This window comes from Clytia hemisphaerica, unplaced genomic scaffold, assembly GCF_902728285.1.
Source record: "Clytia hemisphaerica strain Z4C2 unplaced genomic scaffold, Clytia hemisphaerica genome assembly, whole genome shotgun sequence".
Taxonomy (NCBI): domain Eukaryota; kingdom Metazoa; phylum Cnidaria; class Hydrozoa; order Leptothecata; family Clytiidae; genus Clytia; species Clytia hemisphaerica.
This window is the reverse complement of record NW_027103900.1, coordinates 640,464-666,372: the sequence shown is the minus strand read 5'-3', so window position 1 is coordinate 666,372 and position 25,909 is coordinate 640,464. Positions and strand designations below refer to the sequence as shown.

Here is a 25,909-nt window from a genome sequence, read left to right as displayed (position 1 = left end):
TGCTCTCATCTGTTATTTTACTGAAGTGCACGTTTGTTTAATGACATAACTATTCAAATGCTTTGTGTAGAGTGATTTTTTAAGCTACGCGGAGCGCTCAATAACTACTTGTGGTATAAAAAATGAAATTTCCCAAAAAAGGGAATTTCCTAGATTCATTAATTCTTTAGGATAAGAAAAAGACAAACTAAGCTTTCAAAATGGGTAATCATTTAACTCCGGAAATATCTTTTTGATGATGATAAAACAATAGAGACTAGAGCGTGCCAAATTAAATACATAATACCAGGCTACCATTTAACCGAGTAAGAAGAGTGACAAGAGAGCTATTTGTCCAACTATCCTTAGGCGTGAAGCTATGAATGCCATCCTCGGTCGCTTTAGGCTCCCTGCGGTGGCAAAAAAACATCCAATTTCTTAACAAATTTGAATGTTCTTATAAAAGCTCTTTTGGACAAGGTCTTCCTCCGATTTTAGTTTAAAATCTTGATCTTGATCTCTCCACAGGCGCTCAATCAAAAGGGAATACAAAGTAATAACACATCCTTTGATACAAACAATTATGTCTACAAATTCGATTCCACATTGGTCAACCGTCCTAATTGTTTGAGCCCACATGAAAATACTGTACAAAATCAAGCATATGTGGTTGTGAATCAACTGATTTGGATCTATCACCAGATGAAATCAAAATCCGATATTTTCGAACAACTTTCCAGAAAACCTTCTAAAACTGTCGTTCAACCTACCAAGAAGAAAATCATTGATATGTTACATCGATTATTGGCGAATTTATAGGATCAGAGCTAAACGTTAGAATTTGTGTCGAAATCTACTGAGAATTTTGGTTATTTCTTCATTTTTTGAAATTTGTAGTTTTGGGATATCTGTTAAACGTAATGCGGGGGGACTTGATTTCTAAACGACGGCATGTACCGCCAAAAAACCCTTTTACTGAATATTTCTCACCTTTACATTGTAGTTTTATTTCATGTCCTATTTTGCTGAAACCACACGAAAATGAGCCTGAGATGCCGATAAAATGTGCAAAACTAATCAAAATGGGTTTAAGTCAAAACTATAATGATTTATCAGATTTTTACTGTCAGCCTTGCAATTCAGCTGTTCCAAACACACGCCCTTATACAGTGTATCCAGCTGAAAGAAGTCCCATATAGTGCACTCTATAAAAAGTGCACCCTTACAGTGCATTTCAAGGGTCACAAAAAACATACATGGCGGTACATGCCGTGGGACGGACCATATGACCCCCCTGCCCTAGATGTAATTTCCTTTTTTTCTCCTTGATTGTAAGTGAAAACACAAAATCAAACATTCTTTAATTTTTTTAAATTTTTATCTTCCATGAAGACAATATCTTTTTTATCAATACCATTTCATATTAGTGTATTAATTTTTGTAGCATTTTGAACATTTTATGCAGTTTAGAACATTTTAGTACCATGTACACTTTTAAATTCATATCAATTATATCTATACATACCATTTTATATTTTTGTACCAATTTTTGAAGCATTCAAATATTTTTATATAGTTCTTTATTTTATTACTTCATTATATCTAGATTTTATTAACATATAAATTTGTAGATTCATATCAGTTTCTCCTGGCCAATATTTTCGCTTCTAACATTTTGGTCAAACTCGGCTGCCTAATGTAGTATAATCCTTCAAGGGAGGAGAATTATTACCCCTGTGTCACAGACCCGCTTGAAAAATTTGGCCAAAAATTTAGGCCCTGATGGGAAAAATACTCTTCGATTTCAGCCCCACTGGGAAATTGACTTTTATTTCATCCCTATCCAAAATTCAATGTAAAAAATTGCACTCCAAAACCACCCCAACTTGATTTTTCAAGTTAGGAGCAATATAATTGTTGTCCCCATTGGGATTTTGATTGAAAGTTTTATCCCGCTGTGGGAAAAAGTTTTACTTTTGCTGTGAGACAGAGGTGAATTATCATATCCAGGCAAGTTTGGATTCGTCGTTTAGAATTAAATTTAGTTTTCAAAGGTTGAGTTCTTTTGATATGGTCTACCGTTTTATTGCTTTAATTTTTTGTCAAATTTTTTATGAAAATAAATATCTTTATTTAATTAATGTTTTTTTTGTCAATTTTATCTTTCAGCATTATTATTTTTTAGTGACTCTCAGAAGCAGGGCAAAGGAGGAGGGGTTGTGGAAAAAGCATTAAACTAAACTTCAAAGAAATAGGAGATCCGGGCCCGCGAAATCATTAGACTAAACTGAGACCAAGAATGCAATACCTTAAGGGGTAAAAATATTAAGGTGAGATAAAAAACCGTAGTTGCTCAATTATTGACATTATTGTCAATTTTTCCCTTTTTTAACAGTTGTCAGTTCTACTTACAACCTTTCAAACAAAACTTAGAAGATAAATTTTAAGAAATTTAGCTATATAAAAAGTCTCTTAAGCTAGCGTTTAGCTATGTACAAAGGTAGCAAAAAGAGTACAAAATAGCTCAAAAATTCGCTAAATTTAGAAAAGAAATTTCAATATGCGCTAAGCTATAACTAAACAAACTCATGTAAAGCTGCTTAAAATAAAACCACCCCTTAAATATCGCAGCACTACTACTAGTAAAAAAAGTTTTGACCTACATATTTTCGAAAGAAGTTAAAACCTAAAACAAGTACTTATGCAAAAAAAAAACGAAAAGTCAAAATCCTAAGTTTGTATATTTTTCGACCCCTGGCTTCTGTATCCATCATACATATTTCTGTCATATAAATAGGTTAAACACATTAAATGTCCTAGTAACCGGTGTAACTTTTTCATTCAGGGGAGAACAAAATCTAAAGTGAGTGGAAAATTTATCGGCTCCAGGGTAAAAAGTTAGTGGATATATTGAAGACCAATGGGTCACTTTTTGGTTCGAATCACCGCTTCTTCGGCTAGACCTTAACTCCCGTGATAACGAAGACGATTGAAAGTTTGTCTGCGTGGAGATATCTGTGCTATCTATACAATTAAATATCAACTTTAAGATTAATTCATAATTGTCATTTTTCAAATTAAGTTATCAATCATGCAGCAATTGTTTCCGTACGTTTGAACATTGCTCGTTTGGATGTCGCATTCTTCTTCTGGTTCTTACCAGTGATTGCTAGATTTGACATTCGATCATTAATAGATAACGGCATGTGGTGAAGAAATGCGTTCACCATGTCAGTACAATTCTCCGCATCATCATTTACAATCTGATCAAGATTCCGTTTGATTTCGTCTTCATCGAGACGCCCGATACGTGACATGATCTTAGAGTTTGTTAACGCCATTACATTTTTGGTATACTCTGGATGACCTTGCGTGGTCAGTACTGTGTTACCATACATTAGGATCTCATTCTTACATTGTTCTGATGAGCCGATAAGTCTTGCAATCTTGGGCGCCTCTAAAACACATTCACCGTGAAATTTCATCATCGTAATAGAGGATTTTCTACGCTTTTTAAAGGAAACCTGAGTTGCAAAATCATTGCTAAGAAAACCTTCATCAACATTAATATCAATGCTACCGAAGTTGAATTTCTTGTCTGGATTGCCACCGATGTGTCCTCCTAAGGCTTTGGCAATCAACTGATGACCGAAGCAAATACCAACCATGCGAGGGCGGCCGAATTCCTGTGACGTCTGATACGCGTTGCGGATGAAAACTTCAAGACGTCGCATCCAGGGTGAATCATCGTTAACGGAGTGGTGTGATCCAGTGAATATGAAACCATCATATGTAATAATATCCTTTTTGTCCGGTAATTGACCACTGACGCCGTGAATGGCTGTAAACTCATCTCGGGAGGAGTTTCTTCCTTCGAATCTTTTAATGATGTAATCACCGACGCCTTTCTCTCCACCCCAGAGTGGATCATCATCTGTTACCACGACTCCGAAACGCATTCTCAATGCACTTGAAACTCTGTAAAGTAAACATGTTGAAAGTCTCATGATGATGTGCTTTATTTTATTCCCTCCAATTACTAATCAGACCTTTCTCGCGAAAGTTTGCAGTATATATTATTGGCGTGGCAAAGGTAGAGTGACAGAAAGTGAAACTTCTGTGTATTTCCGGGGGGGGGGTACTAAGCAAAAATGGATGATGGGTATGTGCGGACCGTAAGGGTCGGTTTTTTCACCTTTCAAAGTCTCTCTAAGGGTCGGAAAAATCTAAAAGTTTTAAATTAGTCTCTCTAAGGGTCCGAAACTTCAGGATTTTTAGGAAATTTTTTGATTTCCAGAGAAAAAATTGTAATAAAGTCTCTCTAAGGGTATGGCTTTTTTCAAAAATCGAAAAAAAATTGTAATAAAGTCTCTCTAAGGGTATGACTTTTTTCAAAAATCGAAAAAAAAAATTAAAAAAGTCTCTCTAAGGGTCGGTTTTCGAAGGTCCCGACCGCACATACCCCTCATTCGCCAACCCTAGTACCCCCCCGGGTGTATATTCTATTCAATTTATATATGTAATACTCATAAAAACATAATATAAGATCTATTTCGAGATTAAGCAGATTAGAGATAAGACAGTAGGTTTTTCAATAGTAATATTTGAATGAACGTTGACATAATATGACATTATAGTTATTCCTTGGGACACTTTTTATTATAAATTATTCTTTTTATGGAATGTTTTTGTATACGTGCACATTTTCTCTTAACAACCAGAAAATAAAGGCTAAGATGTTTTTGAATATGCTCTATTTCTTTAAATAAAGCAAAAGGGGGCTTAAAACCAGCTTTTTCCCTGTAATTTTTGAAATTCTCACCTTTCGGTGATGCATTCATATAATTGTACTTCAGGAGCAGATAGATGCAAAGTTACTTACAAAATGTTCCGCATATAAGATATTTTATAACACCTCCTTCTCACAGACCCATTGGGACCCCTTCCCATCGGAAAAATTTACCAAAATATAGTCCCTGGTGGAAAATTATACTCCAATTTATATCCCAACAGAAAATAATCAAATAAACCAATCCTCGATGCAAAGTATTTACTATATTTCACTCCCCAATGAATTTTCTGACTTGAAAACGAAAAAAATTGAAATCCATATCATAAAAAATATGGGAATATCAATCCCCATCATCATCCCGTCATTTTTATCACCACTGGCTGAAATAATTTGACCGGATCTGTGAGAAGGGAGTGATTCATATAATTCGAACGAGACCAGTATATTTTGAACACTTCAAATTAAAGTGAGAGTTAAAATTATGGCCGATAAAATTGGTTCTCATGTAAGGAAAATTGAAGTAAAACTAACCTTTGAGTTTGCCGTCCCATCTCGAAAATATTTTTGAATAAAGGAAAATTCTTTAAAGACTTTTTTTTCAGTGCAAACGTTCTTCCCGTAGTAAAATCGTTTTTTGAAGATTTTTAGGAAAAGTGCAAAAGGTTTTATAGTAAAAAAATTAGTAAAATACTTCCATACATATTGAGAGTTCATTGATGTAAATTTAATTATTAATTTGAAAATATCCCACAATAAGCTAAATAAAGGTATGAAAAATACATGATTTATCTCATTCACAAAGAACCAAGCTCTGATGAATTTATTAATTAAAATATTTTGTGTAGAAATCATATGACTGAAAATGACTGAAGGTTCTTTGATCAATTTTGCATGTCAGTAGTATAATTTTTAATATTTAAACACACAAGGTACTTCATATCCTCACATGACTTGGTCAAGCTGGCACACAACGTTGTTTCAACGACTATTTAACATACATAACGTCAATCTAAAAACAATTCGTTTCATCTGGGAAACTGACATTCGTACCCCTTTTATACTAGTAAACAGTGTGTTTTACGGGGCTGTCCAAAACGATTCAACCCCCTGAAATCTCAAAGCTGTTATATTAAGAGTGCTTGGAATGTGGGCTTTTTTGCATTCCGTAAGGTGGTGAAATAAAAAGTTAAGTGGAAATAAAAATTTACGCTTAAACTTGGTTGAAGTAAAGTAAGAGAAGACGATTTGAGTAAGTTGTGCGTCTCATAAAAGCATTTACTTTTCGAAGGGAACTTGAATGCCCCTTTTGATTCCTTTTTATACAATTTCTAAGCTAATTCTTCTTTCAAAGCAGTCAATCTTTGCAAAGTTATCGTTATGAGCCAATGGGCGTGTTACGGTTTCCGGGTACAAAGAATGCTAATATAATTATCGAAATATGAAAGCGCTTAAAGTCTTGGTGTGTATTTAGGATATTTGTAAAACGGCCTCCCAGAAAACAAAAACTATCTTTAGGATTAGGTCGTTTTTGATTCAAGACCAAGCTGATTTATGGTTCAATAGTTTTATTTTATCTGCTTTTAGATATATTGTCCTCTTATCTGGATGTTCTGCAGTAAATTGGCTCACAACCTTATGAACGGAACATATTGTAGGGCTAAAGGATAATTCCTCAAATTGCAATTACTCTTGTCTCCCGAATAGACGCCCCCCGCTAATTGTTAAGAGAGAAACAAATCCACCCCCCCCCGCCTCTTATATTAGAACCCCCGCTAATTAAATTCGAAAGTTTAATATTAATATTAGATTATTCGAGATTAAACTTTTGTTAAAATTTTCTTTTTTGTTGTTGAAATTGATATCAGTTAAAAAAATTCTGTCTTCAAATTACCCCCTTTTATCCCAACCCCCCCCCCGCTTATTAGAATTTAGAAAATTTTCCCACCCCCCTGCTTTTCCGGTCTATTTGGGAGACAAGAGTATGAAGAAATTTTGAAGAATACTAATTGTGAGTCAATTCATACGCCGAAATTGCCAGTTTATGTTGGTGGAAGTTTATAAAAGTGTCAATCGGATCGGCGGAATAAATTAGACTGGAAGAAATTTGAAATCATCCAAAGAAAGCCATAGCTGTTACATTAATTGTACTTGAAATGTGGATTGTTTTTTAATTCCGTAAGGGGGTGAAATAAAACCCAAAAGTTCCGCCAAAGTTCCTTTTCTTAAAAGCAGGCAAAACTTTGGGAATTACAAAAAAGTTAAGAAATAAAAACTTACCTTTAAACTTGGTTGAAGTAAAGTATGAACAGACGATTTGAGTAAGTCGTGCGTCTTATAAAAGCATTTGGTTCCTTTTTATACAATTTCTACGGTACCTTCCAGAGCATTCAATTTTTGCAAGGTTATTGTTATAATTACTTTATGAGCCAATGGGCGTGAGTCTTACAAAAATAAAAACTTACATGGAACTTTATGGGACACTTCGAAATATTCATCAATAAATATAGTAAGAACACAAGTAAGAACAGGCTGTGCCCCGATAATGGCTTTAATATAATTAAAATGTTATTAATACCTAATTAAGACTACTTAATCCTAAAATCCACCATTAAAAAACAATCATAAGTGATTGATTTAGAACACTATGAGGTCATTTCAGCCATTTTCCTTCGACTATCGGTCAAACAGGTTTTTTCTTTCAAAAGGTTTTTTATGTATTGCATAAGAATAGATTAGGATTTGAAAAGTAAGGCAAATCTGAGGTGTGGCAAAGGTGGATTTGATAATTCTAGAGTCACCCTTTTTTTAAATAACTACATGTTTTTTTTATAAGCAAGTGTATGCCCCTTGGTCAGGCTCGTGTATGCTTAAGTTCTCATCCAGGCATAGTTTATGCTTATTATATGCTTAAGAATTATGCTTATGATTCACCCTGACCCAAGTTTTTAATGAAATTTCAGAAATTTTGTAAAAATTTGTTCAGATTTTGGGAGCAGTGGAATGTAGCTAGCCTTGGAATGTCTATTTTTTACTTGACCTCTACCAAACTTTTTAAAACAGATAAAAATGACAACTGGAAAAATATTTTAGGCTGACATATATGCTCATGTTATGCTTAGGAATTCTGCAAATCTGAGCCTTCATATGCTTATAAAAAAACATGTATGATAACACTCTTTATATAAGAACCAGCAAATTTTTTGTTGAGGCTCGACTGTACTTTTTTATGACAGTTTTAGCCTCAACTTATTGTTATCTGTTTTAATTTGGGTTATTTCTAGATTAATACCCTATTTTTACCCTTAGTTTGCCCATAAGTGACCGGGTATTTCAATCGGTAAAGCGTTCGTCTTACAATCTAAGGGTCATGTGGGTTTGATCCCCGGTCACTGCCAACTCAGCGGATGAGTAGCTTAGGTTGGGTAATCTGATCTAGGCGGTAAGTTACTAAGACCTGAGAGTGGGTGTGGCGCTCCACCTCTGCATTCGATCTCCCAGGTCTAGCGAAAATAGAAAAGACTCCCTCATTTCTGGCTTCACCGACAGCTACCAGATGAATATACTGCTACTACTATTTGCCCATAATTCAGCCATTCCAGGCTGAGGGTTGTTCTTAAATTATTCTCATTTCTTGGCACTTTTGAGTCTCATTGTTCTTATAAAATTATGTTCTAAAAAAGAAAAAATAGTGTAGGTCAAACGTATTCAGACTTGCTAAAAGACAAAACACGGGGATCTGTTAACAAATTGCGTCGAATCAACATTGTAAACCGGCAGGATGTGGCTCCTATGCGTACGTTTTGAGGTCTTCGAAATGTGCTTTGTTAAGAATTGGAAGAGAAAATAGTCAAAGTAAGGGCTGACTTATGAAATTCAAACTTTTGTTCGCCAAAAATCTGCCTTAAGAAGATAGAGGAAAACCTTTTTAACAATTTTACAGTTAGACTGCTTTTTGTCAAGTCACGATAATCCAACCTCGTCACACCTTCTTTACGCCTTAATGGCGTTATGAACGCTTTAATAAAATAGCTAATTCAAAGATAAAAATACCAACTGTGTATGTCAAGAGGATAAAGAGGTTGGGTGGAATATTTTGGTATAGAAAACAACAATAGGGAAATGAAAATTCGAGATGAAAGAAAATACTTTCTTATGCTGTTTTGAGTATTTTTGAACGAGAAAAGGTAATCTTTATTTTATGAAAGGTGGCGGACGTTTGTCTAATTATCTTATCACAAGGTCCATATAACGTTAGATGAACGTTGATGAATGTATAAGAGCTGGGAAAGCTGAAACCGGTTTTTAGAAACCTGCTTAACCAGTTGCAGTCAGTCATAAATTGCTCAATGATTGCTAGATGATTTTGTCTATTTAAGAGCTAATTATAACGCAACTTTTATGCCGAAGTTGCAAAATTTTTTGTCGATCAACTGTCGATAATCCAGGAATCAGTCTAGAAACAGTATGAATAGAAGAACAATAGAACCTATTAATTTTTTTTATTAATTTTCAGAAATGAGTACTTGCATACACACGCAGGCTCTAGATTATTTTGATTATCAAAAATTTTCAAAACTTAAGTGCATCTTGTGTGTTTTATTTCATGCCCATCCCCCCTCAAATTTTCGGAATAGCAGGCATTTTTTGCAATTCTTTCGACATTTAATCATGACAGAAGAAGAGACCCTTATCTCAAAATTTTCAAAGGGAAAGTCCATTTTATCTGTCACCCAAATACCAAAAATGTATGAGAGCAAAGTGGTGAAAAAAGTGCATTTTCATTAATAACAGAGCAATTAGCAGCATTGGTACGCCATCAGAAATCAGTAACCATTGAGAATGTATCTTTAAAGCCCTATCCTGGTAACCTGAGATCAGGTTGTGATTGTTTTTTGTACACCACGCTGAAGCTCTAAAGGGATGTATGTTTCAGGCAAAGTAAAGTGAAGTCGAGCCATTCTCTAAAAATCCTGGGTATCTAGGGAGTGATTTGTTTGTTCGTCGGTATCATCACAGGAAAATCAAACAAATATTTGTCCGTTTACGGGGTTTCTCATTTTTTATGTATTTCGTCTAAAGGCGGATTAAATTAGTTCGTTCAAGAGACATTGGCATTTCAAGCTTAAGTATTTCAATTCCGGTTGATTATTTGTTTCAACGCATTAAGCTTCTTAATTCATAATAAATTCCATTAAAACAGTGGTGAGTTTCTATGATTAATCTGTTCCTGTTACTGCATAATAATCAATAATTTTCCTCAATGAAACGCTTGCATTTAAAACGTAGATTTTCTCTCCACACGTCATGTCGAGATGACCTCCTGGACTTGACGACCCTATAACAAAAAAAAGACGAGGATGAGTCATTCCCATGCCTTAATTAGCCTCAAAATGCTTAATACACCTGTCTCACAGCTCCGGCAATATAGTTTTTTCCCACAGTGGGGATGAAAAGTTAGAAATAGAAAAAGCTCAAAATTCTATTGTTCCAGAGTCAAAATATCCAATGTAGAAGGGTCATCTTATCCTTTAAATTCAAACGGGGATTTTCCTGTGGGGCTGAAATTTGCCAGTGGAGCTAGGGTTCCACCGGATCTGTCACACAGGGGGTGTCTTAATCAAGACAAGAATGACACAAATATCCATCCGTCTTTTTGTTCTTACCTGAAGTTTCTTGGGTCACGGTGGAAAACATCCCAGTTCAACCCAGTTCGATTTCACTTATACTATCTCCTTTGCTCACAACGATGGACAGCATCTGCAAGTTGACCTTGATCGTAACATAAGGTCGGACTGGATGATAACATGACGTTGGGATCCCTTGGTTGATGTCTTGGCGGTGATATCAATGAAATACACGCTTTTTTATAAGAACAAACTATATAAGAATATAAGGCTTCGATGGCCAAAATGTTCAAAAAATTCAAAAAGCTAAGAACATTCGAAGGCTTCAAAAGTTTTGGATGTTCTTATAAAAAACATGTATTTCGGCGACATTAAAATGTTTTACTGAAATGTCAGAAAAAAAGAGAATAAAAAAATCAGCAATTAACAGCTCTAAAGTATTACTCATCAATTTTGTATCAAAATCTTTACCTCAAAGTTGGAAATGTTCATTGTTTAGATACTAAGATTTTTAAAGGGACATAAAAGTACTCTCGTAATTTGTAAACAAACCTTATGTAGCGGGATACAAAATAAAAACAAATATGGCTAATTTTGATTGTTTCAATTGTTTTACAATTTTATTTTGGACACGTGATTTTAATTGTTCTCTTTAATGACACGTGTTTCGCACAATGTTTACATTTTACTACTTTTATGTCCCTTTAACAGCTAATGATAACGCTGCTTTTATGCCGAAGTTGCAAAATTTTTTATCGACGAACTTAAAGATTTTGTTTTTAAATAAGAGTGATATCATTTGCTTACTCATCAATTTTAATTCACAAGCTTTTTCATATTGTAAAAATATGTTCAATCGGGCCAGAAACTTAATGATAAAAATTAACAGAAGCATTTTTTATTTTTGTTAAAAATTTATTACAAGACGTTTCGATGCTCTCCGAGCATCATCCTCAGTTAAAATGAGGATAAGTCATTTTAACTGAGGATGATGCTCGGAGAGCATCGAAACGTCTTGTAATAAATTTTTAACAAAAATAAAAAATGCTTCTGTTAATTTTTATCATTCTTTTTCATATTGGATTGACACTGATGTGCGGAGCAAGATTGGCCAGAAAGATGAAAAGAAAAACATTTTTTTGCTTATATCAGCATAATATAACAATAGGCGGACACTGTCCCGATATGAAATATGTGTCTGATATGAAACGAGAACACTCGAGGGAACACTTATGTAAGAGCAAACCTCTAATAATGTATGTATAGAACAATAGAACAATAGAACAATAGTACCAATCAATTTTGATAAAAAGTCATTTAGTTATTACCATATTAGAATCTCCAAATTTAGTTAATTATTTACAAATTAAAATAATTGTATTTACATAGACACGCGGATTCTAGATTATTTTGATTATCAAAAATTACATTTTATCGTTCTAAAAATTAAGTGCTTCTTGTGTATTTCATTTATTGTGTATTCATTATTTCATGGTGGGTCCCCCCACCAAACTTATTAGGAGAAAAGAGGGCATTTTTATTAATAACAGAGCAATTAGCCAGCACGAGTCGATTTCACCACCAGATATTAATAGCCAGTGAGAATGTGTCTTCAAAGCCCTGTCTTTTTTACAAAAAACTTTCACCCAACAGGCCACTGACGGATTTTAAGACAATAGAGCAACTACGTCGGAAACATGCGAAGAAGTGCAACCCTCGTTAAAAAGACAATGAAATTACGATAACAAATCTCTTCATTCTGATAAGTTCGATATGGTATAAAACCGCCTATGAGGGTAGTAGATATTCAGGGGGTAAAGAATATTTCCCACAAAAGGGAATATCAAGTGAAAGTGCTTTTAAGTATATTAAAAAAATCAATACCTTCGACAGTTTGCCAGTAAAGCCTTTACCCTTAATGTTATCTTATTTAGGTTGTAAGCGTACAAATATATATGGAATAGCTAAATAAAGCGATGTAGGGGGGGGGTCCAAAAATGATTGAAAAAGGACATTTTTATGTTTAACCATCTTCTTTAAATTGATTTTTCATGCTGATGCCGAATTCAAAATCCGTTTTTCCATATCTCTTACCCCTGGGCGGCTACCAGAGATCTCTTTTTTCAGAAAACCGTCCAAGACCGCCAAAAGTCAATGTTTTTGAAATTTTCCATTTTGAATAGCTTTCTAGTGACGTGATATCTTTTTTAAATCAGTTTTTCATGCTGATTCCGAATTTGAAATTCGTTTTGTCATAGCTCTCACCCTTGGCCTGGTATGGGAGGCTGTTTTTTTATACTAAAATCTTTGAAACCAAGGAAAATTGATAATTTGAAAATGTTCGAATTTGAATGAGCTTTGAATGAAAAATTTAATGATAACAACTTGTTTTAGATCAGATTTTCATGTTGATTCCGAATTTCAAATCGGTTTTTGCGTATATCCTACCCTACTAAAAATGTGCAAAAATCAATATTTTTGAAAGGAGATTCTTGTACTTGGATTCCATTTATCAAAACATCTGGTTATACATTCCTTATTACAAAGAGTTTTGAGTACTTTATCCACTGATCCAACCCCATGGACTGAGCTGCATTTAATTTGTCTGCTTAGAATATAATCAAAGTTGTAAAAATCAAAAATCAAATTGTTAAAAATATCCTGAGCTAGTAAACTTCTTCCAAATGCAATGATTATCCGCATTGGACATTCAAAAGTGATATTGGCTTTAACATGCCGTATATCATCGTTCAGAAGGATAAGTTACAATGAAAATCATAAGGATGTATAGACCTTTTACCGAATAGATAGAATCTGAAAATCCTACATTCAAATAGTTGTTTATCGAACCAATCGAAAGGCGCTATTGTTTTATCAATCCCTTAAGTACTTGCTTGATTTGATGAACTAATGCTTTTTAAAAATAAATTAGACCTTTAAGCTGTTGATTTAATTACAATATTATTGGTGTTAATTATTAAGGACTTCTACAAATATGACTGTCTGTTCAAACAAGGGTTCTTTGAGAAGTTGATTAAAATTTTGAATTAAAATTATATGAAAAATTCCATGAACCCTGTATTCCTCAAGGAGAATAGACGAGCCTTGTATTCCTCAAGGAAAATGAATGTACCCTGTATTCCTCAAGGAAAATGAATGAACCCTTTATTCCTCAAGGAAAATGGATGTACCCTGTATTCCTCAAGGAAAATGAATGTACCCTGTATTCCTCAAGGAAAATGAATGAACCCTTTATTCCTCAAGGAAAATGGACGAACCCTGTATTCGTCAAGGAATAAAATGAACTCTGTATTCCTCAAGGAAAATGAATGAACCCTGTATACCTCAAGGAAAATTGATGAAACCTGTATTCCTCAAGGAAAATGGATGAACCCTGTATTCCTCAAGGAAAATGAATGAACCCTGTAGGAAAAAGGATTAACCTTGTATTCCTCAAGGAAAATGGATGAACCCTGTATACCTCAAGGAAAATGAATGAACCCTGTATACCTCTAGGAAAATGGATGGACCCTGTAGGAGAAAAGATTAACCTTGTATTCCTCAAGGAAAATGGATGAACCCTGTATTCGTCAAGGAGAATGAATGAACCCTGTATTCGTCAAGAAAAATGAATTAGCTATCTACATAGCCTAGTGATTTTAATTTTAACTTAACCTTAAATAATTAAGGCTTTCCTAAAAACAATTATCAACTTTTCAATGTGCAATGGGTACGGAATCATTGTATTTGAAAGGAGTTATAATTCTGAATCAACATGAAAAATTAATTTAAAAAAGACGGTTAAACTCAAAAAGTGTAATTTTGGACCCCCCCCTACGATAAGAGAAATTAAAACCATCAAACCAATCAAGCCAAACTTCGTTACAATACATGGTCGTTGTAACGCAACGTGGAAATCCGTTCTGTAAAAAATCCAGAAAAGTAGTTTAAATCAAAAAGGTTGAAACTAGACTATGCTATAGTCTAAGACGAGTTTCATCTAAGAGGAACAAACGTGAAGACGGGAGTTTTTTTCGGGGGTAGATGTTGTCTCAGACTCTATTTTCCGCCGCGCAACATATTACGTTTTATAATATACAAACTATGTTATATCATGATGTCAATCATTGAGTTTTAAGAAAAATGAAATATTATTTTCTACCTATGTGACCGGCGTGATTTTTACACGAACGTCGGATTGAGAGTAAAATATATCGTCAGATCTTGAGCAAAATACCACGTGAAAACAAAAAAAGTGATACCTTATTGGAACTAATTTTCGCGGGTTTTAATTTTAGCGTTTTTCGCGGTTTTTCGTCAAAATCGCGAAAATTTGATCCCGCGAAAAATTTTGAGAGCTGAAAACCGCGAAAATTAATTCCCGCAAAATACAATTTTTTCCAATTTTATCGAAAAATTTGAAAAATCCCTAGGAAAATGAAAGAAATTTGTCCAAAAAAGGGCAAAACCACGAAAATTAAAACCCGCGAAAATTCCAGAATGGAAAAAACCGCGAAAATTAAAAACCGCGAAATACAATTTTCCGGATATTTTTTTTCGACCGCAAAAATTAGTTCCCGCGAAAATTAGTTCCAATAAGGTAGATTCACAATCCGACATTTTCAACGCGCAGAATATCGAAAACTTCACTTTTCTTGGTTGACATTTTCAGCTGTTTTCAGATTAAAGCTCAACTGAATAAAATAAACAGCCTACGCGGGACAAGACAAATTGTTCGAGTTATGGAAGGATTCGAGTTATAGAATTTCGAATTGAGTCGGCTCTAAAAGTTTCGTATGACATTGTCATCGAGCTTGCTAATTCTTTTGAGTTTATAGAGAGGTGTTAGAGATGACGTCATTTTGATGACGTAAACATGAACCTCTACAATCATGATTCAGCACTTTTTTTGTAAGAACGCTGAAACATTGGAAAAAAAGAAAGAGAAAAAGAAACCAGAGAACGCTTGATAAATGGACATAACATAAGATTGGGCTCTTCCAGAAAATGTCCGTACATGGGGGTGGAGGTGGAGGATATATTGTCCGGGGGGGGGGGTTATCGAAAAATTTGCCTTGTCCGTGGGTAAATTTGCTCTGTCCGGGGGTAGTTTGGGTTGTTCGGGGTGTCCGCCAAGCCTTTAAATGTTCTTAATTTATTCTTAGTATTTTGGCTATCGAAACCTTGAGCTTTTATATAGTTTGTTCTTATAAAAAACGGATACAGTATACAAAAATGTATTTGTATAACAACAGACACCAAAGGGCTGTATCGGGTTTCAATATTAGCTGATTCAGACTAAGTTTCAGAGCATTTTTTTCTCGTTTCAACAAGGGTCAACTACAGAGCTGAAATGACGAAAGCGAATACCAAATCAATGATGATTCACTTCCATTCGTAGAATTTGATCCAGAGATAAATGGAAAAAGTCATGAGATGGAAAACAGATTCACTGCTCAAAATGCCATATTTAAGACACCTTAAACCTCCTCCACCACCGACAGACAAAAACTCTCGCTGCAAAGCTATCGAACGTTCTATAAGAGTATAAAAGCATCGGATTTGAAATGTCAACATTCATCAACCAATCACCAGGACGAAAAGACATTTTGGATTTTGAATAGAGTTTGGAAAATAAATCGAACAAGCTACATAAAAAGAAGATATGTAAGTATATTTTAGCATGCAAGAGATGGCTAGGCTCCCTTTTCAGTTGACATCTATTCAAAGGTACACGGGAGGATGCCACTTTTTCTCCCCGTACTAAGCAGAGAGTTAACCAAAACAATTTTCCAAGTTCTAGTTTGTTTGTTTGTTTGTTTGTTTGTTTATTGTTATTTACCATTGACATAAACACGCTACTAGGCTAATACACGCTTTTTTTATAAGAATATCTTCTATAAGAATATCAGGGTGAAAATCTGCCAAATCGTAAGAATTCGCTAAGAATATCCTCTAGGCTGAATTTCACAGGATTTGATAAGAATACATTCATTTTGTATTTGGTTAATGTAATTTTAGCCCAAATGTTCACTCAAAAGTCCAAAACTCTCAAATTGATCATTTCTAATGTTTGCAAAAAAGTCTAAAAAAGTAAGAATACGTTAAGAATATTTCACCCTCAATTTTGGCAATTTCTTAAGAATACTTGACCCTCATCGAAAGTACACTATTCTTATAAAAAAAAGCATGTATGTGCATACAAGTCAACGTAAAGTTCCTTTGTTAGACCATAAACCAAAACACAACCTTGTAGTGCCGAATGCTCTACCCTTATATGATGTAATTACATTTTTAGAAAAATGCGAGGTATCATCAACCTATTGTTTGCAGTGTGTTTCATTCTGGTTCTACAAGACGGACTTTATTACCTTGGTAGCGATGAGAATTATGGCCCGCCTTCAACACTATTGCTGCAGACTGTAGAAGCAAAACCTTTTAAAGGCTTGCTTAAGAAACTTTTTGAAAAATTGAAAAAGACTCGACCCCCAAACAATCGAAAGGTTCGTGGCTATCGTTATTATTAAATTGACCTCGATATTCATAGAGCTTTAGATTCCGACCTGTACCAGAGTTTATTTTTACATTTGTCATACCGTAGAATGAGGCATTTTCTTCACTTTCCCCCGACAAAAATTTTAAATTCGTCACTTTTTCCCGACGAAATTTACAATTTAGTGACTTTCACCAAGCTAAATTGTCCAAATGAAATGGTTTCCTTCACTAGCTCGAAAAAAGATCTTGTAATTCGACATTTAAAGCACTAATTTCGGTTAACAAAGGTGTAAAAAATTAGAATTTGATTTTTGTTGGGGTTTAAAGAATCGGGTAACAGTTTTGGTCGGGTGATAAAACATCGGGGAAAACATTCGTCGGAGGAAAATTTCGTCACCCCCTCAAAATTTTCGTCACATTTTTCCCCGATAAGGTATACGGTAATGGATTTTGAATATTTTTAGAAAACAGATCCGATACTGAAAAATCATTTTTAGTTAGCGCATTAATTTCTTTGCGTTAGTTAAAATACCTTATCATTAGAAATTTCGTCGTCAAAATATTTCCTCATTTCGTCATCACCTTTTACCAACGAATTTTCTACCGTTAAGTTATTAACTTCTCTTAATTGTTACCTTTTCTACAATACAGATAAATGTGTTGAAAGAGTTAATGGCTTCAAAGCACATTACCATGGTCAAAACCCAAACTAATCTAGTACCCAATTTTTAATTTCAGAAAACCGATCAAGCAAGCGACAACTTGGATCGAGCAACGGAAGTCGGTGAGCGCATTGCACGCGAGCGGAAAGAACGCGAAGAGCACGCAAGAAGACGCGCGCACGAGAAAGCAAAACGCGATGAAGAACGGATGAATCGGATGTCTTCGAACCGAAGAAGTGGTTCCGATCGGAATAGAGAACGTAACAATGGCGGTCGTGATCGAACACGCGAGAAAGTAGAACGGGATAGAGAAAGATTAGATCGGGGATAAAATCAAAAATATCACATTCAGAATGAGAAGTACTTTCCAGAGTTTTTAGCTCCTTTCAATGGAATAGATATTATTAGGATTTTTTAGGTCACTATTGTGGAAGAAAGAAGAGTTTTATTTGACTTACAGCATCCGTTCATCTTCTTTTGTCAACTCTTTTCCTTGCCGCCTCTCTTTCTTGTTTTCTCTATAAAGTCGAACAAATGAAAAATATGTCCTTGGTCAACGCTAAAGTCTTGATCCTCTTTGGTCAACCCCCCCCCCCCCCAATAGAAAAATCGATCATTTTCAAAGAAATCTGATAGAGATATATATTCCACCAGAGAGGTGTTCGAACTTTTCTTGAAATAGAATTGGCTTCCAGTTTTTTTAAAACATTATGGTTGAAATTAATAAGGACATAGGCCTAAAAAAATGTTTTTGCTAGTTATTCGAGGAAGGAACGCCAAATCAGTTTGTTTTTTCATATGCCATATGGCATTGTTTATTTGCATCAATATGATGGGAACTAATTTCGGTAAATTTCCTCTGATTTTTCACAAACATGATTGTAGTTTATACAACTTACCCGTTCTTGATATCTCTGTTCGAAGAAATCCATATCTCTGGCTTCTTTCTCTTGCAATGTTAAAGCAGCTGTGGATTTACAAATCTCATTTGATGATGCTGATGACGTAACACCTCTACCTCTCCCTTTCAATGTCTCATCGTGCATTTTCAAGAAGGGATGGTCGAATGCACCTGTTTATAAAAAGAAAGAATTTCTATTACAACTCTCTATAATTCGAACCTTCAAATCTCGAAACTCTATAACTCGAGCACCCAATCTCGTACCCAGAGACACTTGCACCACTTTCTGATTTTACTGATAGACGCTATCATGACCATTAAAAAGCAAACTATTTATTTGTCCTTCCACCCCAAAAACGTCTCTCCGTAACTCGATAAAGGTCGATCAAGGATAGTTGGCACAACAGAAAATGTCAAAGTTTTGTCGTCTACATCAGGCAGACATTTATATTTTGTACAATGACAAAATATCAAAATTCACTATGGTCAGAGCCCTTAACATACATTTCAGTTATTAAATTATCTAAAACTTCTTAAAAGCTTGTCTGTACACAAACCCAATATCTACGGCTAATTTCAAAATTCATTGCCGTAGAGGGTCTGTTGTCATTGTCTTTTCTGGTTTGAGATTTTTCAAACCAACCGCTACGATGGAGTGCTGTTGGAGAAAAAGTCGGCGAGAAATCGGAGGCGATAAGACAAAATAGCCGTCAGAGTTGTCAGAAAGTATAGAATTTTGTCGAAAAAAATTGTTTTCATAACAAAACTGACTTCTTTATTTTTTAATAATTGGAATAAATAAGAGCTGTACATGAAGACATTCTATTGCAAAATAACTCTTTTTGCACAAATCGAATGTTTTTTGTTTACATATTGGATCTTTGAGTTCACGAACATGAGAGAGAAGTTGCTTGACTGGAATCTTGTTTTTAAAGTGATTTTAACTTCAGTTCTTTGCAAAAAAATATACTCAGAGTATCTCTGCATGTTTTTATGTTCAAATTCAGTATTACTTTTACGGCATTCGATCTATGTAGAGTGGCTATAGCTTGTTTTGTTGGCATAACTTTTGTAATTAAAATGTTTGTATTTTTCTTTGGCGGACTACATGGAAAAATAGGGTAATTGGAAAATAGTTTTCTGTTAGACAATTTTGAATTTGTCTTCGTTACTTTTCAGCTTTTAGTTTGGTTCAAAAACATTAAAAAAGTAGCCAAAACATGCTTAGAAAGTGACCCTCAATGGACCCCATCCCTTTTGTTTACAATTGTCGTACTTTGGCGGCCATTTTATTTCAAAATTATACTTCATCGCAGAGGTCTCCGTACGGAAAAACTTTTATCAAACAGACAATGCGCACAGAGTGAACTACGCTACGATAATCGTGAGGTACACTCTGGTACAGAGTACTTAAAAGCAAATCGTAGATGAGTTTTTAGATATGATTTTTCTAGTTTGGAGAATAATAAACTGGGTCTTAAAAAAGGGAAAATTTAGCCACTACAAGATGCGATATTTGAAGCGTTACTGAGTTTGTTTTTTACTTAGTTTATCGGATGAAATATTTCAACTTTTTATTCAGGTATAAAAAAGATAAACTCTAGCCTGGAAAATCATGCTATGATAAAATTGAAACACGGCTAATTCTTAATGGAGACTTGGGATATATTTAGTATATACCACTACGGTCAGGACTGCTGCCCATACTTTGAATTTCAAGCTAATTTGAGAAGATGGGCTCAAAGTTTATGACGGATATTGTTTATTTGATCAATAGTTATGGTCACTCTCCGTCATAAATTTTGAGCCCCCTCAGATCCGCCACTAAAGTTTTTTAAAAGTGACATATATAGTAGATCCACCACTAAGGTAGGCTAACTGTCATTCTCGCCATGGCTCTAGAGACCCTGCAACAACATTTGTCTTTCTCAACCCGGGGTTTCAGCAACTATTCAAGGTATCACCATTTCATACCTGGGCTTCAGCCGCTAAAGTCGCTTTCGAGTGCTGACTGATTAAAATTTGCGAATTTTTTTACCAAAGTGTTCTGGTCGTTTCTATTGAAAACATTTTTGTTTTAACTTTGATTAGTTGTTCAGAAAAAGTTCAAGAAAAGACGGCTGGTTTCTATATGCTACAATCATAAAAGTGAATTTACGTTGTTCGTTGTTCGTTTTTGACGGATTGATCTCTAAACTTTCAGTGTGAAGTAACAAATTTTAAACCATTTTGTTGCCTAAAAAATTCTCATCACAATGATACTAAATTGTTTGAATAGAATTTAGTCGAGCTTCGGGAAAAGCAGATTAAATTTCTTACTATCTTGCATTCAGGGCGTTTTATCTAATGATGCGGTCGTGAAGGGGATATATCAACTAGAATTACGGCGCGTTCTATGCGCGTTTTGGATGGGAAATAAATTACTTTAGGCGTAGAAACTTTCGCGAGCAGAAACTTTCGCGATTTTCGCGAATTTTGGCCCTTTTCGCGAAAGTAAATGTCTTTAAAAATTCTAGGAAGGGCCATTCGCGAAAGTTTATGCTCACAAAAAATTCTTGACAAAATATAAAATCTGTAAAACTTCAAACTTTGAATAAAATGTAACTTTTATGGCACTTTTTAGCCTGCTAAAAGACTAATAAGTCAAAGGACAAATGTTTCAAGCCAACCCAAGAAGTATTTGTGTCTCTAAGCCATTTTTTCATGTGAAAATTCTCAATTTTACGTCTTGATTCGCGAAAGTTTATGCTCGCGAAAAATATTTTTCGTTAAATTCGCGAAAGTAAATGTCGTGAATTTCGCGATTTTTCGTCCTCGCGAAAGTTTCTGCTCGCGAAAGTTTGTACGCCTAAAGTACTTCAATTTCTCTTGCCTGATAAGGGTTCAAGTTTCGCCTCTAGCCCTTCAGGCTTGAAACTCAATGGTTAGAACATGAAAAATCAGCAAAAATCAGTTATATATATCCAATGTATAATAATTCCTTGATTACACTCCTTTGATGTGTGAAAATCCGCTAGATTACGATCGTGATATATTGCTAGCTTATCTGATATTCCGATGGCGGATTGGCAGTTACCCACGCTTAAGCTCTAAAGGGAGCGGGCCAATTTCCCATCGGAGAGGAATGATAGTCGACCTTTGATGTGCCGCATTCTCAGTCGGGTTCAACAGCTCTTGTCCGTAAAGGTAGAAATATTTCGGTTGAACCCGCCAATCCCCGAAAACGAGGGCTGGGTTACAGACTTCCCGCTGCAAAATTCTTGACGCGGTTTCGCAAAATTTCGTAATGTAAACCTTCCAGATGTTGAAAATTTTCCCGACCTTCAGAGCTTTAGCGTGTCGGATGAAAATTTCCCCATCTGGGTGCCAGATAAATTGCTAGCAGGTTAGTGTAGTAGCAAATCTCTCTCGGTGCATGTATTAATTCGAAAAAATCCCGCGGTGCTGATTAAATTTTCGAGTTTTAGAAGAGGGCGTTTATTAGAGTGGGCGTTTATTAGAGTATGCATTTATTAGATAGAGCAGGCGTTTATTCGAAGTAATGCGGCAACCGTAGTGATATGATCGAAAAGAGGTGGTAGAAAATGATTGTAAAGTTTATCAAAATGTGGTCACTACCCAATGATATTTATCTCGGAAGAAAACAGTTCTCTTTGAATACTATAGTATAGAATATAATATTGAAAAATAATTGAACAAGAGCTGGAAATTGACGAGAAAGAAAAAAGAAAAAGTTTTTTAAAATTCCAAAATTATTAAACGGTATACATATTTAAAAGATCTATAAACACAATCTGTTTGAAATAGAATTTTGTATGATAACCCTTATTTGAGAATCTATATAGCGTGATGTATTGTCATGAATAATCTTAAAGAGATTTAAAACAGACTGGAAGTAGATGAACCTCAAAAACCAAAACAAAATGTTCTTCTTTTTCAAAGTTCTTTGATAGATACGAAAGAAACTGTTTGGAAAGGAGATAAAACACAAGAATGGTTCATCGACACGAAATTGTTTTGAGAAAGTCTTTGGTTTGACTTGACCTAGCTCTAAGAGTTAAAAATACTTCTTATATTTATTGATACACAATTAAAGTCACTGTAACTCTTTGGGTGAATTTAGGGTGAAAAGTTTAGAAATTGGATTTTTTTTCTGAAAGATTGAAGCATTTTAACATGGATTTGCCTTTAATTGGTCACAAAAGGGTCTCAATTATGTCTTAAACGCTTAAACATCATGAAATAAGTTCAAAACTTCATTTTTAACTTGAAAAAATAGACGTTTATGTCAAAGGTGTGTTTTTAGAAAGCAATACTTAAACTCAAAATGTTCGTTATAAATGCAGCTTGAATGGTAAAGAAAGATCTACTTAGCATGTCAATAAGATATCTTTTCTAGTTATGACCATATTGCTAAAACGTTTAAGAAGAGCCTGACCCTCGAAACTGAAAAACAAATAAAACGATGAATTATTCAAGCTTTTCTGTTACAACACAACTCATATTATGGAAATCGAAAAGTTGAAAAAAATATTTATATTTTGGAATATTTTCAAACACTAAAACTTTGGAAGGCATTAGAAGGGTGGTTGTAGGGCATAGTATCCTCCTCTTAGGATTTGGGGGTCTAGAAATTCTTAGAAATTTCAAAAAATTGAAGAGGGTAAAGGTTTTGAAATTAGTGTTGGAGAACTTTTTATTTTTTGGGGAAGACTTGGGAGGGGGGGGGGTAAAAGGGGTGACCTAAATTGGGAATCCTAGGTAGGGGTTGAGTTTATAGATTTATAAAGCCCGAAGGTCTAGATGTCGTGCTTTTGCTGAAAAGTGTGTCGTGGTTACCTAGGTCACGTGACATTACAATAGAATTATAGCGCTTTACCAATCAGAAGCTTCGCGGGTTTTTGATAACAATAGCAACAATATTTTTTCCGATATTCATTTTTTTGCCTGCGATGGCGTAAAGCACGATCGGGCTTTATAAATCTATGGTTGAGTCCCCTGAGGACACTTTACTAAGGAAAAAACACACAAGGTAAGCCTATTGATTGATTTCGAGCTGTTTTTCGCATTACTTTTAGAGCAAAAAAAACATAAAAAAATCTAAGGACAACAAAATGGATAGAAGGGTGATTGATGGTCGGTTTAACCAACAAAACAACACAACGATAAAACCCTCATTGCAATGTCGAAGAATAAGACTGGATGATGAGAAGGAGAGCATCACGGAGACACGGTCGCGAAAAGCAAATTTCTATTTCTATTTGAAAGAACAGAATCGTAGCGGGGATGAAAATAAACGCTCTTGGGGGAATACGAAAAAATCAAAATCCAAAATAAAGAAAGATACGGAGTACACGAAAACACCACAAAAACGAAGATGGCTGACTGATGAACAGCTTGTCAACCGGGACACAGGCGTGGCTAATCACAGTTTGTTTTGGTTTGATGATTTACACTCACGCGGGAAAGATAAATCGCGATACGTGCCTATGAGAGGAAGAAAGGGGAACATGGAAATGAACGGAGTAAAATCTTTATTGAGCAAAGATGACATAGCTAAAGATTTTTTATTGAAAACGCAAATATCTCCCAAAGCAATAGTACTCGAAACGAAAAATACAGAACTTGAATTAGATAGCGATGAAACACCTTCATTGAAGCGAACTGAAATACTCGAGGAAGCATTACTGAGAAATTCTATTCGTAAATGTGAATTATGGTTACAAAAGTATTTTTAATTACAATGTAGGGACAGCTTTATGATTCAAAATAAAGTGGGTATACGATGGCTTGTACTTTACGATACATGTGCTTTCTCTAACTCTGACTGTCAGTCTGTCTCACATATGACGACATCTACTCGATGTTGCTTAGACTAGAGTCTACTTCCGGCTGAACTTTGCTTTCTAATAATTTTTGATGGCGCTGAGTCCAGTGAAGAAGACTAGGAGAATTTGGTGAGGTCGTAATTTTGAAAGAAAAACACCAAAATTCAAAATATAAACAAAAAAGCTACTCGAAGTTGAAAAATATTATTAAGAATGAGAAACAAGCATCAACAACAGATTTTGAATCCCTTATTTTCAAATAAAAAACATTGCTTAAATTTTTTTTTACGTGGCAAAAAAAGCGAAAATCTGGCGGACTGTTTTACAGCAACAAGAAAAGTTTCTTCTCGACGACATTATATTGAATTCACAAGCGTAGGAGCACTCTTGTGAAAAAAGTATAGGATATTTTTATATGAAGTGATGAAATAAAACACTTTAGCTTTAGTTAAGCTAATTCAAATGCAAAAGGGTATTCTCTAATATTGAATGAGTTTTGGTGGGAATTTAAATTGGTTTATTTTAAAGTAGAGCTTAAAAAAAACCGTGCGCTGAGATAAGACTTTTTTTGAAAATTCATTACCAGTGTCCTTTAAACCGGTCGCGCCGTTAATGGTTGGTTGGTGCAATTAAGAAGAAAAAAGTGACACGAACTATAAATATCTTACAAATAATTCTTAACTCTTTTTGGGCCGATGTCGGGTAGGTCTAACATATAGGGCCCACGCCAACACGGGAAGCCATAGCCCCCCTTTTTCGAATAATAAGTTTTCAAATATTCATACTTTAAATAGTTCAATTCTAGCCGAAGTTCGTCTAAAATAGAGCGATTTCAAGGCAGAGGGGTCAAATCGAAATATTCTTACTTGCGTGGGCCCTGAAATGATGATCGTACTGAAATCTTCATTTTAGTGCTCTCTTTATCATTGGAATTCTCGTATAAAAATACGTCATTTCTGAAAATAGGGTCCAAAAATTCCTAAAAAAGATATCGAAAAAAGATAATTTTAAAAATCTCTGAAAAGACATTTTGGTATATTCTAAAAAAACACCAACTTATACATTTTACTCTGTAGAGCGTTCTAGAAAACTGTTCTTAGAATTTCTAATGATACTTTCTTTTTCTGCAAGAAACGACAAGAAAATGTCTAATCACAGATTAAGCGAATCATATTCTCTGAAAGTGATAGTACATACTTGAGAAATGCTATCATAAGCAAATACACGCTTTTTTTATAAGAGTATCTTCTATAAGAATATCAGGGTGAAAATTGGCAAAATCGTAAGAATACCCTAAAAATACCCTCTAGGGTGAGTTTCACAGGATTTGATAAGAATACAGTCATTTTGTATTTGGTTAACAGAAAAAAACTGCTTCCTTTGTTAGACTTCAATTTAAACTTTGAGGCAGAAATGTAATTTTAGCTCCAAATGTTCATTCAAAAGTCCAAAACTCTCAAATTGATCATTTCTCATGTTCGTAAAAAGTTAAGTCTAAAAAAGTAGGAATACGTTAAGAATATTTCACCCTCAATTTTGGCAATTTATTAAGAATACTTGACCCTTATCTAAAGTACACTATTCTTATAAAAAAGCGTGTCCTAAAATTTGTTATAAGTAGTATGAAA

General features: G+C 34.6%; 2 protein-coding genes across 6 annotated transcripts; one reads left to right on the top strand and one right to left on the bottom strand.

Annotated features, from left to right (window-relative positions):
- Nucleotides 1-2,975: 2,975 nt before the first annotated feature.
- LOC136808814 (uncharacterized) lies at nucleotides 2,976-18,660 on the bottom strand. 5 transcript variants are annotated; one of them, XM_067065357.1, is made up of 3 exons: nucleotides 18,452-18,648; nucleotides 18,011-18,070; nucleotides 2,976-3,957 (listed from the first exon to the last, which is right to left on the bottom strand). In XM_067065357.1, exons 2-3 carry the CDS (start codon nucleotides 18,013-18,015, stop codon nucleotides 3,069-3,071), a joined length of 894 nt encoding a protein of 297 aa, XP_066921458.1. In that variant the 5' UTR covers nucleotides 18,016-18,070; nucleotides 18,452-18,648; the 3' UTR covers nucleotides 2,976-3,068. The 5 variants fall into 5 exon arrangements, 3 of the variants coding, with proteins under 3 accessions (XP_066921458.1, XP_066921460.1, XP_066921457.1); XR_010846921.1 differs by lacking the exon at nucleotides 2,976-3,957 and adding an exon at nucleotides 9,822-10,106 and having other exon boundaries at nucleotides 18,452-18,660; XR_010846920.1 differs by lacking the exon at nucleotides 2,976-3,957 and adding an exon at nucleotides 13,953-14,318 and having other exon boundaries at nucleotides 18,452-18,657.
- LOC136808815 (uncharacterized) lies at nucleotides 15,855-18,008 on the top strand. The gene is made up of 3 exons (XM_067065360.1): nucleotides 15,855-16,062; nucleotides 16,694-16,898; nucleotides 17,629-18,008. The coding sequence occupies exons 2-3, from the start codon at nucleotides 16,698-16,700 to the stop codon at nucleotides 17,881-17,883; spliced, it is 456 nt and encodes a 151-aa protein (XP_066921461.1). The 5' UTR covers nucleotides 15,855-16,062; nucleotides 16,694-16,697; the 3' UTR covers nucleotides 17,884-18,008.
- Nucleotides 18,661-25,909: the final 7,249 nt, after the last annotated feature.